Here is a 19,741-nt window from a genome sequence, read left to right on the forward strand (position 1 = left end):
TCGACTTTAGAGACTATGTGTGTGTGCGCGTGTGTGTGTGTGCGAGAGAGAGAGAGAGAGAGAGAGAGAGAGAGAGAGAGAGAGAGAGAGAGAGAGAGAGAGAGAGAGAGAGAGAGAGAGAGAGAGAGAGAGAGAGAGAGAGAGAGAGAGAGAGAGAGAGAGAGAGAGAGAGAGAGAGAGAGAGAGAGAGAGCTGCAGTCAGTGAGTTTGTCTATGCATGTGTGTGTGTGTGTGTGCGTGTGTGTGTGTGCGTGTGTGCTGCTACAGATAGTAACACATATCTTGGTGACCAGAGAAAAGAGGAGAAAGGAGCTAAAATCACTTGTTCTCTATGAGCATCTGCACCTTGCACACCAGGTCTCTGGCCAGCGTGAGAATCTGCTTGATGTTGTGATGCTCTGCCATCTCTGAAACCAAAATACAGCATCAATTTCCATTGTAATAATAATGTTTGTATAACAATCAACACAGAAAAAATTAAACAATTCTTAGAGATCTAAATTAAACAGTTTCATGCCGTTAGTAAATGTAGAGCAATCATTTATAATTAGAAATGATCCCCTATAGTATAGACATAGCAAATAACTTATCCTGTGCATAGAATCACACTTATATATTCTGTACATTTATATATTTGACTACTTCTGTATTCGTACTTTCATCGATTTGTCTATGTTTGGCAATTTTTACGACAATTTTTATTCCGCTTTATTTCATTATTATTTTATTTATAAATTTTAATTTTTTAATTGTTAAATGCTAATCGTCTGTAGAAGAGCACCAATCCTCCCCGTGACCTCTTTACACATGTTCACATTTTGAATACGTTAGAATGAGGAACGTCAAGGCCCTGGTTAAACTACAGTCACACCTGAGAGAGTATTAGTTGACCAACGTTTTCTGACACGACAGAATTGTTGTCATCGTTCTTCAGACAATAAAGCCATTCCGTGTGCTGCCGTAAAAAAAAAAACAAAAAAAAAAAAACGCACCGTTGAAGAACTTTATGATGTCGGTGAAGTCCATATTGTTCTCCAGGATGATGTCTCTGTATATCTCCACGAGTGCCAGGGCAATAAACAGAACAAAGTGGCCGGAGGAGGCGTACTTGGCAGCCCAGATGGTCTCCCACACCGAAAACACATCGTCATATACAAGCTCTGAAGAACACAAAGACAGGAAGTCAGAACACGTCATCACGGAGACTCAAATGTGGGATGTGAGTTTGTCTGAAGCTCAGTACTCGGTTGGAGGGATAAAATGAGCCTAACAACCAGGTTAAAAGTGTGTGCGTGTGTGTGTGTGTGTGCGTGTGCGTGCACAGATTTCCTGAGAGGAGCCTCTCTATTCACTCCATAACACATTTCTGACACGTTTTTCCCCCGGAGAAATTCTAGAGGTGTTTCTTTTTTTGAGTTTTTTTATTATCACTGTGGTGTGTAGACGGAATGGTTTGAGCAGCCACACCTGACCTGGACTTAGGGGATTGGGTCAGGGTGGCTGCATACCAGTCTCCTTCCACAATCACCAACATGATTAACAAAGTGACTATATGCGTCACTGGTAGCGAGCGATCTAATTGCCTGGCATTCAATCAAATGCAGAGTCCAGTAAAGGCAGAATTGGTCATTGGCCGTCACCGCACCTCGTTTGAAGTCCAGCAGGAACCAGCGGTAGCAGAAGTAGAAATGGGTGTAGTCCCCGTTCTGGTGCATCAGCTCAAAGAGCTCTGAATCAAGAATCTGCAGGAAGGGAGACTGGGGGAGTTACTGTGAGGTAAGAGACCTTAAACTGGGTTTAAGAAACGGAAGTCAAGAGCAGCATGTTCAGTGGGAAAACGGTTTGTCAACCTGAATCAGAGAACGCATATTGGCAAAGTGTGTGTCCATGGCTCCTCCGTGTGGAAAGTTTTGATTCATTCTCTTCATGAGCTCGGTGAAACAGCTGAAAGCCATGGCCTCTGGAGGAAAACACAACGGAAACGACGGAGAGAGAGATGTCGAGCTGACAACATGAACCCCAACAGCAATAATAAGTAAAGTGTCAAACAAAATGCATCGCACTGACTCACAGCGCTGACTCACCGTCGTCCAGAATGACCAGGAGCGGAGCCAACAGGTCGCACATGCCCTGCACATAACCAATCTCCAGGTGCCGCCAGATATAACTGGAAATGGTGATTCCAAAATTGTAAGATACGTGCTTGTGGTAAAACATTCAGGAATTTCTTTATTACTATTTAAATCTGGGACAAAGTATAAGTCAGTCATTCATTAGTTCTTAGTCGTGTGTTTACCTGCACATGATGTTGCGCAGTTTCTCCAGGTTGGTGGGGGTGAAGTACCAGTAGTTCCTGTCGCACCGCTGCACATCCTTGTCGATGCGGTGTAGATTCAGTGTGTACAAGTCCAAAAGCTCTTGCTGCAGTACATAAATAAATAAATAAATAAAAAAGTTTATATACGCTACTCACAAAAAGTTAGGGATATTTGGCTTTCGGGTGAAATTTCAGGATGAACCTAAAATGCACTATAACCTTTACAGGTGAACTTAATTTGACCTTCTCTAAACTTTTGAATGCACATGTCCAACTGTTGAGTGTTTCAGTACTTTTTGCACAACTTGCTGTTCTCTAGCAAGGAGCTGAACGGCAAAATTCACAACAGGTGTTTGATCCATGAATCAACCAATAAATGTCCTTGTTCAATTATAATTGGTATTTAAACAGTCCTCTTCATCATGCTGTTCACATTTTGACATCATGAGACCAAGACGACACCTAACAACTGATCAACAGTACCTCGCCATTGTGAGGTTTCAAACAGGATGTTCTCAGAGGGAAGTGGCCACTGAGCTTAGAGTGTCACAGAGCGTCATCAGCAGGTTGCAACAGAGATACAGAGAGACTGGAAGAGTCACACAAAGGCATAGAAGTGGACGTCCTTTGGCCACATCCCACACTGATGACCGCTTCATTGTGAAAGGTGCCCTGCGGAACCAGATGATGAATGCCACTCAACTCCAGGCACATTTAAGGGAGGTGAGAGGCACCCAAGTGTCACGTCAGACCATTCAAAACCGTTTACATCAGCGTGGTCTACGTGCTAGATGACCTGCAAGGGTACCTGACCACACCACCAGGCACAGGCATCATCGTCTTGCACGGGCCAGGGAGCATTTACACTGGACGAGGGACCAGTGGCCTCAGTGCTGTTCTCTGATGAAAGTTGATTCACGTTGAGCAGAAATGATGGCCGCCAATGATGTTGGAGACGTCAAGGAGAGCGCTATGCATCATCCACTTTTGTCACCAGACGAGCCTTTGGTGGTGGTGGTGTTACAGTGTGGGTGGGTGTGTCTAGTCAATACAGAACTGCCCTACACTTTGTGAATGGTACAGTGACAAGCCCATACTACCTGAATAACATCATTAATCCAGTCATTGTGCCCCTGCATGAACAACACAGGCCTGATTTCATATTCATGGAGGACAATGCTCCAGCTCATCGAGGTCACATCATCAGGGAACGGCTGCTGGAGACTGGGGCACCTCAAATGGAGTGGCCTGCACTTTCTCCAGACCTGACCTGAGGGCCGCCCTTCAAGAAGTGGGGTGCCATGCCTCAGCAGACAATAAGTCGACTTGTGAACAGCATGAGACGTTGGTTGTCAAGCTGTAATTGATGCTCAAGCTCACATGACAAGTTATTGAGACATTGACATTTTTTATTGTGGTAAACCCACCGCTGTTGTTGGCTTTTGTTTCAATAAATTGTTTGAGATGAGGAAATCACCATTGCATGCGTCTACTTAAATGCCCTACTTTCATGATATAATATCACGTGAACTTTTTACATTTTCCATAAATTTCACCCGAAAGCCAAATATCCCTCACTTCAAAAAAAATTATTCAGAATAATACAAATGCGCACGTACAGAGAAGGCCGGCCCAGCTGAGCCACGGGAGGAGGCCTCGTTCTTGGAGTCCTCGGAGGTGGCCATGGAGTCAAAGTGAGGGTAGAGGCTCTCCATCTCTGGCTCCTCGGACAGGATGGACTCGGTTCCCTCTGGGCTTCCTTTCCCCTGGGCCTCTCCCGTCCCGAGGTCCAGCCGAGGGGCCGAGTCCTCAGAGGAAGAGGAGGCTTCGCATTGGCCCTTCCTGTCCCAAGGCACCAGGGTGACTTTGGCTTTAGGGATCTCCTCCATCTCTATGGCGGACGGAGACTCGTCCGACTCGGTCAGGTCTCGAGCCTCTGCGTTTTGGGAGGTGTGCTGCGCCGCCGCCGCTCTAGTGAGACAGGAGTCTGCAGGGATGGGGGCGTTCCTCTCTGCCGCGGGGACCTCCACGTCCTCCCTCTCCTTGTTCACTTCGACTTCCAACTTCACACCTTCCTTCGAAAATAAACCTTCCTTTGGCATCCAGCCCTTCTTTGTTTCTTCCGGTATTTTCAGTTTCAAAATTTCCATTTGATTGGGCACAACTTCTCTTTTGCCGTCTGTTTTTCTCAGACTTGTTTCCAAAGGTTCCTCTGCCTTTGATGTCCCCTCCCGGGATAAAGACGCCGCCTCCTTTTTGAGACTCTGAGACTCGACGAGTCTTGTCTGCTCTTTTGATTCCGCAGCTGCTGAAGCCGTTACATTCATCTCTTGAGGCACTTCTTTTTCGGGCTTCCCTGACTCTGATTTGGAAATCTCACACTTGAGCTGCTGCTGTGAAACTTTCATTTCCTTTGCGTCCTCGTGTTTCGCAGCGGCCGCCTTCGCTTTGAGCGGACGGCCCGCCTCGTCGCAGGCCTTCCCCTGCCGTCCCTTTTCTTCCTCTTGGACCGTCTTCCCTTTCGACTCCTTGGTGTCCTCCTGTCCTTTGGCCGCTTCTGAGGCGGCGGCGGCGGCGGCGGCAGCTTTGGGGGCCGCGTCGGGAGCAGAGCTGTCCTCCGTGCTGAGCGACCCGTCCGACAGGCCGGAGGTGACGGAGAAGTTGCGCGAGGAGGGATGTCCAGAGTCGGGGGAGCTGGTGCCGTTCTGGGTGGCTCCGTTGGCCACCTTCGGTACCTGCTTGGCCTCTTCCGCCTTGGGCTCCATCTCGATCTGGTCCACCTCCTCGACGGACTCAAAGACCTGGAAAGACAAACCAAAGGGAAGCAGGCTACTCCAGGGGAAGGGATGAGAGGACGTGAAGAACTAGCGGGAGAGAGCGCAAGGGTGAGGAATATTGGTTTAAACCAAAAAAAAAAAAAAAGTCAATACAGAATGTATGAGAAAAGACGAAGAGAGAAAGAAGAGAAACGTCTCCCGTTAAGTTCTCAGTCGGTAACAGCTAGATATTTTGTAAAACATTAGCATAATGTTAACATGAACATTGCTGAGATTTTGACATCATCTGATTTGTATGACCCTGTTAGAATATGGAGGCATGTTGCATTATGTGGAGCGCTGGTGATACCTGAGTGCTGCTGCTGGAGTCGCTCTGCAGACGAGCCAGACTCTGTCGGTCTGAGCTGCAGCTCTGGGAGGACTGGCGTCGGGAGGCGAGAGAGGATTCAATCAAAGCGACACTTGACAAAAATATTAGCCAATATAATAACTTTTTATTGGCTGCCGACAACTTTCGGAGCCCCGTCTTAAGATTCATAACGCCAATAAAACAAATTGTCAAACCCGATGAAACTAGAATGAAAACATGAGCTGTTTGACTTGTATAACAAATAAACAATAATAAATAAACCTTGTGAAGAGACAAAAAGTATCCAGTCTTTTGGAGTGTGTGTTGCCTCCACCGGCACCTTGAAGAAACCCACGGCTTGTGGCACTACACTAAGGGACGGATGCTCATACTGTACCTCATTGCTCACAGTGGAGTCCCGGTGTACCATTTTTTGGGAGGTGCTGTCCACACTGACCCCTGAAGAGCACTTGGCTAGGGCCGCAGCGTGTTGCTCCTTTTCCCGCTGCCGGACGACGGCCTCACAGCCGAGCCACTCGCTCATGGTCAGTTCATAACCCGCCCTCACCTGGTCATCCACCTGGGGGGAGAGAGGGAACCAAGGTAAGTAGTGAGGAGTCAGACGGGCCAGAAAAAAAAAAAAAGTGGGACACTTGGGAGAGCCGATGAAATGGTACAAACCTCCTTCCTCTCGTCTTCCGACATTCCGAACTGGTAGTGGCCCAGGAGAAAGGGCCACACCTCCCTTCGCAGCGAGGGGTCAACTCCCCCAAAGTAGACCAAGCGAAGCAGCTCCTTCTCCTCCAGGGCCTGATGGAGAAAAAAAAACGGGCATCTTACAATACACAGAATTAGGTGTATTTGTATGAAACACACATCGAAAAGTAAAATGTTGTTTGATTAAAGCTTTTATCACTCAGAACTGAATTTGCTAAACTACTGAAGCAGACAGTGATTACATGGCAGGTGGCACAAAATATGCAACTGGACATACAAGCACACACAGACAAGCGTTTAAAGGCTGAGTGAAGGGTTTCCCAGGTCTCAACTGTTCTTGAAACAGACTGATTATTTTGAGTAAAAATAGGGGAAAGGACTAAGAAGAACTAAGAAGTGTTTCACTGCCACAGTCTCCGTTCCAGCTGAATGTATCTGAAGCCCCTCATACACAGCCTGTTCAAGGTGGGAAGTTGTGCCTTCATTCCTCCGCGTCATTCTGCGTTAAAGGTACAAACATGGAGTGGGGGGGCATTTTTGATCTGCCTCTGAGCCGACAGCGCAGGTAGTCACAGAGGCAAGACGGGGCCGAAGAGCCATCTGTGTAAAAGGCACAGCTGGCGTGCAGGGACAGGGGTGTGACGTACTGATGGTCAGGTTTTTTATTGGTCAGTTGGTCACAGGGATTGATCCAACATTACGCCAGGAAAGCCAGCATCAATAATCACACGCGGAGGCAGCATTATGCCGCCTTTGTTTGTTTCAGTGTAAAAAAGCAAAGCCGCGTCAGAGCAGATCTTCTTTCCGGCAATATTGCAGGATCTCTGGATAAGAGTGGCTTAATACTCACCAGACCAAGCACACACTACTAGCTTAGGACTTAAAGATTGACGGGGAAGTAGTCACGCTTCCTGCCTTGTGTTTTGTGACTAATGGGGTGAACGACATAATTAGCAGAGGATGAATAGAGATGAGAGACAGCGAGAGCCAGAGAGAGAGAGCGAGAGAGACAAGGAGAATGGGGTGGAACACTAATGTGTGTGTGTGTGTGTGTGTGTGTGTGTGTTTATTGTCGGGAGGTTATTCTGAGCGTGCGTGGCGCTGTTGTGATGGCGATGGTGTGACGGTGTCAGTGCTCACCGTGCGGTCCTGCAGGAACGTCTTCCACACCTCGGGAGTGAGGCCGCTACAGGCGTCGTAGGGCGTGTCCGGCTCCACGATGGTGTGGTTGACCAGGGCGGAGAGGTGTGTGCGCACGGTGGACAGATGGCGGCAGTACGCCAGCCCTGTTTGACGACACAAACATTATTTATCATTTAATTACTTATTTTAATTTGTTGATTCAATTATTTTCCCATTTGATTGGTTTGCAGAGAAATGGTCAACAAAAGGTCAAGATGTGAATTTTTAGCAAATTGTTTATTCAGCCACATTTTTCCTCCTATTGAATAAGAATAATAAAGAATAATAAAACAACAATGGCAATGACTTGTCTGACGTGCTGTTGCTCGTGCTTACACTAGCTAGTGGCACCATCTTCTGGTGCTACATAGAAAGTGCAATGGAACGCATGAAGAGATGAGTGTGAATAAATAATGAGAGCAAATAGCTTAGTCATGTATGGGTTTTCATATTTTTTTTTTGTAGGGCAAACAGTTGCTGGACATGTAGCAGACAAGGAGTAGAGGGAATTGCGTTCACGTACAGCCATAGAATGCCCGAGAGATGATCTGGTTCTTCATGTTGTCGCAGAGCAGCTTCAGAGGCGCCCTGCAGTGAAGCACGGAGCACAGTGACTCTGCACTTACATAGAGAGACCCTTTGACAAAATATTCTGTCTGCTCCGCTTTCCACGGGAACCTCATTTAGATCCTTCAGTATGAGAAATCTTAAATGGGGACAAAGCATAATTACAGGCTCCGAGCACTTGAGTGTTTAAATAAGGGCTGGAAGCGATCTTTAGCAAAGTGAATAGTGTGACCAGGCGGGTAGAGGCTTTGATTAGAACAGTAAGAACATTATATGGTGTTCAGAAAATTGTAATGCAACCTTATCTAGTCTGATATCACGATATTGATATTATATTAATATATGTCACCATGCCCAGGTTAAAATCACCTTTGGTTCTGCACACACCATGAAGGTAGGGGATGAAGCTGGGATCCTCAACCAAACCAATCTGTGTTGCTTGATACTATTATATTACTCTATGAGGATATAGGATAATAATTCTATATGTACAGTTCTAATGATAAAACCAAGTTACCACGCACCAAACTCAAGCCCAAATGTTTATCGCTCACCTTTCATGGTTGCACCCGTTGGGCGGCGCCCCCTCAGACAAGCTCCCCTGGGAACAGGAGGTACAGGAGGATTTCCGGAGAGTCGGGTGCCACATGGAAGCGCCCTGGTCCATCAGGTCTGGAGGGTTCACTGCGGCACGCGCAAACACATATAACACCGTTATTCTCCTTATCACATCGAAATTAGCAGTTAAAGCATGATCAAGATGGAAGGAAACCTTTTCTTGCACCGATCAATTAAGATCTGGAGCTATCTAGAGTTCACTAGAATGCACTGGATTTCTGCTAGAAAAAGAAGGAAGCACATAAACAAATACATCTGAGCAATCCAAAATGCATAGTGGGCAAAATCACAAGGAGACCAAGAGAGCAAAATCAAGAAAGACCAAGAGATTAAGAGCCCCTTTCACTTCAGCTGCCACTATCTTCCAGCTAATTGTCCACCACCATCCATAAAGAGATTATTGGAACGTAATGCAGTAAGAGCATAGGTGGGGGGAAGTGGGATTGCCTTCAATTAGGGTAAACATCAATAAACCTTGCCGGCGGCAGAGAGAGAGGGGCTGGGATTTTTAGCGCATTAAGAGAATCAAAGGGAGGCGAGCTGACGGATTGACAGACTAGCCAAGGTGTGGCAGTATTACAGCTGCCTCCAGAGGGCGAGTGGGATTCCTCTGGGCAGCGGCAGGACTGCTTGGGGATCACTAGAACCCCGGCTTTGGACGGGGGCTTTCTCTTCAGTCGGAGGGAGAAGGAGGAGGTCATGTGGGGAGGGTGGCTTACAGTCACTGTAATACATATAAATAAACATCCAGGGACATTTTCATAAAAAGAGGGCGTTGCCAGTGACCATTGCGTGATACACGTTAAAACAAAATATTTTTTATTTTATTTTTTTTTACTTTTTGAAGGGCAAGATCACTCACTAAATTCTGATTGGCTGTTAGGGAAGAGAATGCGGAAGACATAGTCTGTGGCCTCATCGTCCTCTTTGTCTGAAACCGAGTCAGATGATCCAGATCCCTGGGCGACTCTGTTCCGCAGTTTAGGGAACACCTTTCCCTGTAATGAAAATAAATAAAATAAAATAAACTTTCTTGTTCATATTAGTTGTTGTTGTTACCAAGAACCTAGCACCAAAGTATTGAAAAGCTATCCATGTGGAGTGTGTGTGTACGCCAACGCTAGTGGCTGTACACGCGTGAGGCGAGCCGGTTCTGATTGTTTTGTTTTCCCTGCAGATACTACAGTACGAATGCTCTTTATGGGCCAATGAAACACACACCATTCACCCTAAACACACCCTTAACAGTAACAATAACAAATCACATGAACCATAAAATGCATTGGTGGTCACAACCTGCTATCCATAAAATTCCAAAGGCCTGTTTAATTGATTATATTGCAGTGATGTGGCAGATTTTTTACCATTGCATCTCGCTAGTTTTGTATTGTTATTATTGGAATCATTTCTAAACTGTATTCTGGGGTCTGCCCTGCTTCTATCCTGACCTTTCCCCTCTGGGACCAGAGCGGGGGGTCAAGTTGGCCGTGGGGAAGCAGGCCCGTTTCCAAGCAGGAGAGGAACTGGAGCAGGTGACCTCCTTTGGGGAAGCGAAGAGGAGGCCTCTGGATCCCGTCCTGACTCACCAGCACGACCGTTCCCCCGCTGTCCACTAGGGAAGCACAAAGCACAGGGCTCGATCAGGAGGATTTTGGGTTTTGAATCATTGATAATGATTATTGTGACACACAATGTGACAGCGACTAGCTATTTAACTGCCATTTATTTATTACAGTAATAATACCTGCATTTTAGTGTAATTGTGTAACAAAATGATCATGCAAATCTCAGACTTGTGCAACAACAACTGTCTGTAGCCAGGACGCACCCTGCTGATGACAGTGCAGGTAAACAATTTCCTCCAAACGGATGGTCATGGCATAGTCCCAGTACACACTGAAAAACACAATGTGGCCACGTCAAAATCGCACAAAAACACACGCCTTATCAGAACCAACTCGAGTGCCTACACATCGGCGAGGAGGGAAGCGAGCGGAGCGATGCAACGGAACGATCTTTGCGGCGAGAGAAGCCACAGACACAAGCAAGCAGAACACGGTTTGTTATTTTAGTGTGATGCCTGACAGCATCTCCATCGATAAGCCATCTGGTGTCTAGCAAGCTGAAAACAGGCCTCGGCCCAACAGCAGCTTTTACACCCGGACGAAGAGACCTTGAGTCACACAGAAACATATTGAATTATTCAGTAATAATCTGCCGTTACGCAAGCGGCAGACAAGCGCAGGAAAAATGATGTGCTGTGCGCGTCCACTGAATCATCTTATTTTTCAGCAAAGTCCAATATCAAACTCTATAAGGTCCTGCATAATGTAAATCAGTCATTGGTGTGGATATATTATTTTTTGTATGCACTGGTCAATGCCCTGTCTATATAAATCTATACGCACATGTGGGCTCGTACAGGGAGAAAAAACCTCTTGGTGTGCGGATCGTACCTGTGCTCATAGTCCAGGTCTCCCACAGAGCCGTTCATTAGCTGATTGGGCGTCCACTTCAGGGTCATGACATCAGCGGTCTGGTGCAGAGAGAGGTAACCTGGAACGGCCTCCATGTCATCTCTCTGAAACAGCCACAGCCATACGTTTGTTTTGGTTTGAGACGAAAGACGGATGTTACTGAGAGATTAGAAAAACGGGACTGTTTATATGAACCACACTCATACATTCATTGCTAACAGAATGAAATGTTGCAAAAGTATAGAATCAACTCGTGTTTCCAGCTTCTATCCCCGCAGGATGGAATTCATAGACGTTTAATTTGTCGGTACTGGAAGTGCGTTGTGGGTACTGTGCTTTTTATTCCAAATCAGCAGACTATTGTCCCTTCCACTCGCCGCTCGACTCTGGGAGGATCGGTACTAAACAGAATCATTAAATCAACCTGTAATGCTCTGCAATCTACAGATTGGTGTTTTATTTCAGAACACACTCTGCATGAGTCACTTGATACTTGCATAAATCCAGCTACAAACCATATTTATGGATTGGTGCCTACAGTACAGTATGTGCGTGCGTGTGTGTGTTTCTCACCCCTCTATCTCCTACCCTTCCTCTCACCTGTCTCATGTGAAATGTACCCACTTATTTGACAACATAGGAGGTAGAAGTGAAAAGGACGTATAAATAGCCAAACATATAATACCATATACTGCACAGTATAATATATAATAGTGCAGGCTATACACAGATACAAGGGATTAAACTCACTGTCTCAGTAATTATATGTTAGATTATACTTAATAATCAGCTTTATATAAATACACAGGAGAGCACAGTAAACACACCTCCATGTGCTCTATTTAACCGCTTGCATAATACTACTATAATACTTGCCTATCCACCTCTACTTCGCAACAACCTGTATAATATAATATAATATAATTTGTTTGGACTTGTGAGAAAACAGGAAAAATGGTTACAGGACTTTTTTTTTATTTTTTTATATATATACAGTGCATCCGGAAAGTATTTTTAATACATTTGCAAAAATTTCTAAAAAAATCTTTTTCGCTTTGCTCATTATGGGGTATTGTGTGTAAATTGATGAGAAAAAAATGAATTTAATCCATTTAGGAACAAGGCTGTAACATAACAAAATGTGGGGAAAGTGAAGGGTTGTGAATACCTTCTGGATGCACTGTATATACATACAACTTCTAAAATACATTTTGATGACATAGGGACTCAACCCAAAACATAGAAATGTAGGAAATGTGGCCTTTAAATAATCCCTTCATCTTACTAAATGTACATTGAGATGTGGCGATGTTGTGGCATAGGCCACAAAAAGGTAAAATGCAAATTCCATCATAACCTTGTTTTACCTGATTAGCTTGACAGAAATGAGTGGAATCTAAAATATCTAAAACACGGCAAGCTTCTGGCAAGATTAACATCTCAACATTGTTGTACACTTCCATGCTCTGTTTGTCATGAATCCTTCCTGATCGCCCAGTATTTCAACTTGTTTCATTCAGTTCACTCGTTCACGTGTTTTATTGTCATCCGGTTGTTTCCTCATGCAATGTCACAAACTTCCATGTCATTTCGGATCCTCCCACTCGCCTGGCAGTCACTCCTTTCCCTTCACCTGGTTTCTCCCTCATGCAGCTCATTCCCCCGTTAGTCCCCCTGTTTAAATACCAGTCCACTTGCCTCTGGTCTCTGCCAGACATTACGCTGAGCTTTCTCGCACTACTATCTGTTTCCTGCACCTTGCGTCCAAACCTCTGCCCGATTCCCTGGACGCTGATTCTCTGCTTGATAAGTTTGCCTTGGCTGACTCATCTCCTGGTTTTGACCCCTGCTTGTTTTCTAGAATAAACCTTGTGGACTTTGACTTTTTACCTGATCATTTAGGTGTCGTGCTTGCGGGTTCACATCTGTTCTGAGTCAGTGAGCATTACACCATTAGCTGTGGCATTATCCAAAATCCCCCACCTGCCACACAGAGCCGCTTGGCTTAAAATGCTTTTTGCCGAGCACTTTCCAGCTCTCAAGAACTCACTGCTGAGTCCTGAATCATCATTATCTTGCAGTTAATAGTTTCTATTCTGCAAAGGAGGATAACACGGTAGCTCTAGCACCCTTTTAAAATACGGTAAGCAAGTAGTGAGTCATTAAAAAAATACATTAGTTCTAAAAAAAAAATGAAAAAAAAAAAAAACCAGGGGAATAAGAGGAAATGGTCTATTACCGGCTGCACCAGCACATTGTTTTTGCCAAACAACAGCGTGGCTCTGTTGTTCTGGTGCAGAGACTCCACGTAGTCTCGAGCCGAGGGTGATGGGGAGGGACGCTCGTCCATACTGCTGCTGGAGGGACGCTTCTGGATCTGGGAACAGCAACACATATTCCCTTTTATTTTAATTGATTTTATAAAAAAAAAAAATGTAACTGCTCAGGCGAGAAAGATGGGATTATAATAAATGGTTAAATACTGCTCGCACACAGCATTTGCTACCACAGCAAACTCATTTAACGACAATATTCTTAGAAGCAATTACAGCCTGCCAATCACATAAGATCAGTATGGCTCTTCTAAATCCTCCATGTCAAACAACTTAACATGGAAAATGTATTTCACTAATTCAAGATAATTAAAATGTTGACTGAAGTCATGCCCGAGGCGCTTCCGCTGTGCTGTGCTCACCGAGTCGCCGTAAACACGTGACATGCACGCACAATAATCTAAACTGCTCTGGGTCAATTGCTTGAAGAGAGAACAAGGAAACGGGTGACAGTAACTTCAATCTTTTCCTTTGTTTTGGAACACATAAGTCGATGCAGGAACCTCTGCAGCGCTTCACTAACTGGAGCTGAGATATCCATACTCAACAGCAGCTGAATAACATTGGTATTTTCAGATTCACGGCCACAGACTGGGTTTACGTACACACAGCGCGGGCCTCTTGCTTGGGGAGTCTTGTCGGCAATGGGTTCCCCCGTGGATCCGGTGCCTCTGCACCAGTTCATCAGCGGACGGGTCCGTCCAGAAGTGGTCGGCGGTCTTCATCTTGGTGTATTCCAACGCACACGGTCCGACTGGCATGATGTAGACGCAGAATGACCGAGGGGAAACACATTTTCAAGGCTGTTTTTTTACACTAATGTTTTTCATCGCCTTGAGCGGGCTCTACCATTGTTGTTTCTTATCATTCTAAATCTTCCATGATCTTACATATCTTTGAGCTATTCCCTAAAGTGTGATTAATCCATTCTCATACCGAGACGCATACAATGAAAATAATTAAAACAGCCAGCATGTTATCTTTTTTCACTCATGTGGGAGACCTGGCTTTGATGACTGTTTAATGAAACATGTCTCTTAAGTCATCGAATAAAAGCAATATTTAAAAACACAATTGGTCCATCTTCAGCGTAAAATTAAACATGTTAACTACCTAACAAAGAGGCGAGGATCGGTCCGTCAACGGGGTCCATGAGAACGGCCTCTTTCTCATAGAATTTACTATGAAAAAAACAAGCATGGAATTAGAAGCAAGTCATCGCACTGCAGATCTCCTTTTTGGCCTCACGGCACATTCGTGAATTTGATTTCTACAGCTCACCCGCAATTCTCCACCAGGTATAGGACGATTTTGTCCAAGACTTTCTCAAACAGGGCCGTGCGAATCCACAGGTTTTTGACCACTTGTGGAGTGAGGCTGGGCAGCCTGGGCAACCTTCTCAAGCTGTCCTGGCTCTGCAAGCTCTGGGTTCGTCTAGAACAAGAGTGTAGGAGGCAAAGGATTTTTATATATATATATATATATATATATATATATATATATATATATATATATATATATATATATATATATATAAAATTCTAAATCCAAATCTTCCCTGGGTTGCGGAATGTATTTATTTTTATAAGTTTGTATTGACACCCCTATCCACCACAAAGAAAACCCCTTCCTCAATTATATAAAAATATGAGATGAGTATCTGCTTGCTAAATAAGGAGCTTAATTTGTATCATCCTGATCAATGATTCATGTTTCTTTCCCCCTATGACTGAGGATCATTTTGAATTTTAAAATAAACAAATGAGGCCTACACGGGAGAGAACGCCTCTTTGATGTGAGCAGCCAAAATAGCTTTGAATTCAGCTTTGATCGCTGCTGTGTCATGTCTGAAAGAGCTGTGAGGTGAGTCGAGGGACGTGGAGCTCCTACTTGGTTTCGATGATCTGCTCCAGCTCCTGGGCTTTCCTGCACAGCTCCTCGGCCGGGGCGAAGCTCTTGCCGACCTTCATGAACAGCGCCGCTATCTTGTTGCTCCGCAGGAAGCCGGCCGCTCTTCGCTTTAAGCCGTGCAGAACGCACGCCTCCACCGCGGCTATGAGCAAACACAAAATGGAGACACTTTGAATGATGCTTCAGAAGTACTCCAATACGGCACAATAATGATAAAGAACAACCTCAAAAGGGAAAATATAAGAGAAAATTGCAGAGAACACCTTTATAAAATACCCTAAGCAATTAAGGCCTATACACATTACGGTATATGGCCTCACACACTAATTTAAACAATTTTAGGACCCAAGCAGCTTGATCTACAGCAAATGTGTTTGTTGTACTCACAAGAAGGTTTTATATGTGCCTCAATAACAATGTACTAATGTTTAACTGTCAACTTAACTGTCAAACGGCAAGTACTCTGTACAATGTCTATTTTCCACATAATTTCTACTAATTTCCAGTGTAGCACCAAACCAAGCATTTGGATGGACCCAAGGTTCCCTCAATTAATTTTTTTTTTTTTTTTTAACTGAAAACAGCCACCTGCTCCCTCGATCCTGTGTTCCCTCAACATAAAAAGCAAATAATGTCCATATCTCTCCGGTATGTTAACAAAAAAAACACAGTCTGATAGTACTTGGTTAGTAAATCATATCTGAAATGCTGTTGATCGGAAAGCTGCTTACAAAGATCCTCTCTGATTCAAACACACTTGTGCCTGACAAAACCGTGAAACAAGAATAAAAATCCATTCAGTGACGCAGATTTTAAATGACTGGTTTTTACACGTTAATTTGAATTGAACTTTAATTTTATACATTACAATGTTTTATGATGATCATTTATGAAGATCACTTTTTAATATGCAGCATTAACAAGCTTGGTACTAATATTACAAAACATTAACAAAAAGCATTAGCACTGGCAGAAGGAAAAATGAAGATGGCAGATATGAGATGGCATGGGGGCTTTTGGGAACATAGGGTGGACCTCTTAAAAATGTATTTAAAGTGTGAGAAAAATGAGACGATAGATACATCCTGCACATTTATATTTAGCCTGGATTGTAGGGAACGTGTTGATTGACATCAGTAATGAATTTCAAAATTAACTTTTTTAATGTTTACTACATCAATACCCGAATAAAGGCATTAAAAATAAATTAATCAATTTATATTTTCCTAATCACCTTTTCACAAGCTGGGCTTATCTAAACTGCGCTGCCCACACATATGACAACACAAAAAGACATACACATTTGCACAAAACGCTGTATAGTCATCTTGGCTCTAAGGCAGACGTGGCAGCGCCGTGTTGACATTTGAATTCTCTTTCAGAACTAATCCTGTGGCTCTGCTCACATGGGGTTAGGGGGAAGGCTGGGGTAGCCATGGTAACCTGTGTTGACGGCACACTAGCTCTGGGAGAGTGGAAGTAGAGGGAGGGGCTGCAATTCATCATCATCAGCATCTGCTCAAACTGACTTAAATACTGTCTCTGTGCTTCTGTCTGTGGAAGTCTTTGAAATGGTGAGTCTTTTTTTTTTTTTTTTTAAATACTTGGACTCTGGGTCATTTGGAGGTCATTGTTAGTGATATGATCTCACCATTCTCCCTCTCTCTCTCTCTGTCCGTTGATATTTTCTCCATTCTTACTTCCTGCAGCCAGGCTCCTTATCTCAATCTGCCATGCTGTGTTTCTTCCTCATTATCAAGACAATTAACAATCAAAACAAAGCAAACAATAAAAGGTCTGCCTATAATGTGCCACATCCTCTAATCGAATCCTTGCTCTCCCCCCGTCTGCATTTTACTAGACTATTACATGTAAAAAATGCATGCAACATAGTAGATAGAAATAATGTCAGTTCTGTTGTGAATATTTTACTTATCTCACATAAGAAATCAGCACTGCAGACTGAGCAAATTATATAAGCAGTATATAAGATAAAGATTCAATTATTTGAGTTCAATATGTTAAAATGTCTCTTAGCACATTAAGAGACTCGGGTCTTCGTTGGCACTAACCCACCCCATACCTCATTGACATCTCATCCAGAAATGCAAAGAAAACAAGCTTAAATTATGGCTACAACTAATACCTCTGATATTCACAGATGGTCATAATGTAATTAATCTCAAAATTGAGACTATTAATATATTCAAAGGAAACATCAAAAACTGAGGCTTTGTGAATTCTGTCTCTAGCGATAACAAGAGGGTCTGACAGTAGCCTTTAAATTGAAAAGTAAGCTGCTTTCTCTCTTACTTTTGTAAGCTGTTATTTCAACATCCTGCTCCTTATCTTGTCTGTTCTGAAAATGTGCATACACTGATTTACACATACACTGCATACATTCACATTTTAAACAGGGTTGTTTTTCAGACTACTACCGTATTTTCACGACCATAAGGCGCACCGTACTAAAAGGCGCAGTCTCAGTTATGTGTGCCATTACTGTATTTAACACACACATAAGGCGCACCGGATTATAGGGCGCGGGTTTTATATACCGGTACATATCCTCTACTACGTTTAAATACCTCTACTGCGTATTTAAAAATAGAGCGGGAGCAAAACTGAGTATGTTTGTGCTTTATTCATGTATTTATTACAAAGTATTAATCAAACCCATCGAAGTCATCATCCTCTGTTTCTGAATTAAACAGCTGCGCTAAATCAGACATGCCAGTTTCCCCTTCTTCGCTGTCAGAGTCACTTTCCGTGCCGTGCGGCTCCTCGGAAATGATGCCGGCTTTTGCGAAAGCTCGAACAACAGTGCCAGCAGACACGTTAGCCCAAGCATCTACAATCCTTCCGCAAACTGTGGCGTAACTTGCCCGGCGCTGCCTTCCACTTTTCGTGAAACTGTGGTCTCCGTCGGTCATCCATCGCTCCCACGCCGCTCGCAGCCTTACTTTGAACGGCCGGTTCACACCGATGTCGAGCGGTTGAAGTTCCTTTGTCAGACCTCCCGGAATAACAGCAAGCACAGCGTTCATTTGTTTCACCTTGTTTTTCACATCGGCTGTGAGATGGGCACGCATGGAGTCACAGATTAACAGCGATGGTGATGCGTGGAAAAAAACCACCTGGTCTCCTTACATACACCTCCCTCAGCCACTCTTTCATCATCTCCTCATCCATCCAGCCCTTTTCATTTGCCTTAATAACGACTCCAGCTGGAAAAGTCTCTTTAGGCAAAGTCTTTCTCTTAAAAATCACCACAGGCGGCAGTTTCTGTCCATTTGCGTGGCAGCCAAGCACAACAGTAAACGACGCCTTTTCATACCCCGTTGTGCGTATCGCTACCGTGCTGGTCCCCTTCTTCTCCACCGTGTGATTCACCGGGATGTCGAAAGTGAGCGGCACCTCGTCCATGTTGGTGATGTAGCTTGGCTGGATGCGTTTGTCGGCGATGTGTTTGCTGCAGTAGGAGTGGAAGCTCGCCAGCTTTTCATTATAATCCGCCGGACGTTGCTGCGCTACTGTAGTCCTGGTCCGGATGGAAAAATGGCACCGTTTCATAAAACGAAAGCACCACGACGGACCTCCTTGAAAATGTTCAATTTTAATTTCTTCCGCTAGCGTTACTGCTTTTAGTCGAACAGTGACCGTCGAAACGCTCGCCCCACTCATTCTTTGCTCGATGATCCACCGCTCGAGTCTCTCCTCCAAGTCGGGCCACCTCGCCTTATGTCCGCGGAACACACATAGGGCGCACCGCACTATAGGGCGCGCCGCACATTTTGAGGAAAAAAATAGACGTTTATATGCGCCTTATAGTCGCGAAAATACGGTAATCAGGTGGTTAAAAAATCAAACAATGGTATTACTGCAGATATAAAGGGTGTTAATTAAACTACATTGAATGTATCAGTTATTGGTTTGATTACATTACATTTCTGCATTAAATAGTCAAATCAACAACGCCGCTTGGAGACATTATCTTTGAACAGCATATGCTTTGGTTGCCATTTCGATTCTGCCTCAGCAAGTCATAAAAACAGCCATAATGACAAACCCTAATTACCTCCCAGCGAGCTGGCTGACCCACTCCACTATTGCTCTCCCATCCTCTACACTGAGATCACAACAGCCCCATGCACTGTGGATGGAGCAGAGCTCGGCCCCTCAAAGAGGAGAGGCAGAGCGAGCACCAAAACAAAAAAGGCACGACAGCAGGAGCAGACCTGGAAACAACACAGAGATGAGAGGTCTCTCTGTTCCGCTGCAGAAGGTCTCTGTAGGTGCCGCGTCGTGCTGGAGTGCACGGCTTGCGTCATGTAGAGCCAGTGAGTAGAACAACCTCACAGAACAACTTCACAACCTCAGGGAACATCCTTACAATCTCCTAGAACAACCCCAGAACCTTACAGAACAACCTCACAACCTTACGGAACAACCTCACAGCGAAAACCATCCCACCATTTTATAGCTGTAGTTTC

The 19,741-nt window shown here is 44.5% G+C and overlaps 1 protein-coding gene across 1 annotated transcript in view; it reads right to left on the reverse strand.

Moving 5' to 3' along the window:
• Window positions 1-318: 318 nt before the first annotated feature.
• The window catches only part of sgsm1a (small G protein signaling modulator 1a), a gene marked incomplete at both ends in the record, with an annotated part of 26,807 nt that continues 7,384 nt past the window's right edge, over window positions 319-19,741 (reverse strand). The window contains 23 exons of the mRNA XM_080004232.1: window positions 319-407; window positions 993-1,160; window positions 1,646-1,742; window positions 1,851-1,960; window positions 2,085-2,167; window positions 2,297-2,421; window positions 3,937-5,181; window positions 5,444-5,515; window positions 5,841-6,023; window positions 6,125-6,253; window positions 7,301-7,446; window positions 7,866-7,930; window positions 8,464-8,593; window positions 9,108-9,251; window positions 9,390-9,525; window positions 9,976-10,139; window positions 10,356-10,423; window positions 10,984-11,108; window positions 13,244-13,381; window positions 13,943-14,091; window positions 14,451-14,518; window positions 14,619-14,771; window positions 15,228-15,390. Coding sequence (XP_079860358.1) covers window positions 319-407; window positions 993-1,160; window positions 1,646-1,742; window positions 1,851-1,960; window positions 2,085-2,167; window positions 2,297-2,421; window positions 3,937-5,181; window positions 5,444-5,515; window positions 5,841-6,023; window positions 6,125-6,253; window positions 7,301-7,446; window positions 7,866-7,930; window positions 8,464-8,593; window positions 9,108-9,251; window positions 9,390-9,525; window positions 9,976-10,139; window positions 10,356-10,423; window positions 10,984-11,108; window positions 13,244-13,381; window positions 13,943-14,091; window positions 14,451-14,518; window positions 14,619-14,771; window positions 15,228-15,390 — 3,950 coding nt within the window. The remainder of the gene's footprint in view (window positions 408-992; window positions 1,161-1,645; window positions 1,743-1,850; window positions 1,961-2,084; window positions 2,168-2,296; window positions 2,422-3,936; window positions 5,182-5,443; window positions 5,516-5,840; window positions 6,024-6,124; window positions 6,254-7,300; window positions 7,447-7,865; window positions 7,931-8,463; window positions 8,594-9,107; window positions 9,252-9,389; window positions 9,526-9,975; window positions 10,140-10,355; window positions 10,424-10,983; window positions 11,109-13,243; window positions 13,382-13,942; window positions 14,092-14,450; window positions 14,519-14,618; window positions 14,772-15,227; window positions 15,391-19,741) is intronic.

The sequence above is a fragment of the Zeus faber genome, assembly GCF_960531495.2.
Source record: "Zeus faber genome assembly, chromosome: 7".
In the NCBI taxonomy this organism is placed as follows: Eukaryota; Metazoa; Chordata; class Actinopteri; order Zeiformes; family Zeidae; genus Zeus; species Zeus faber.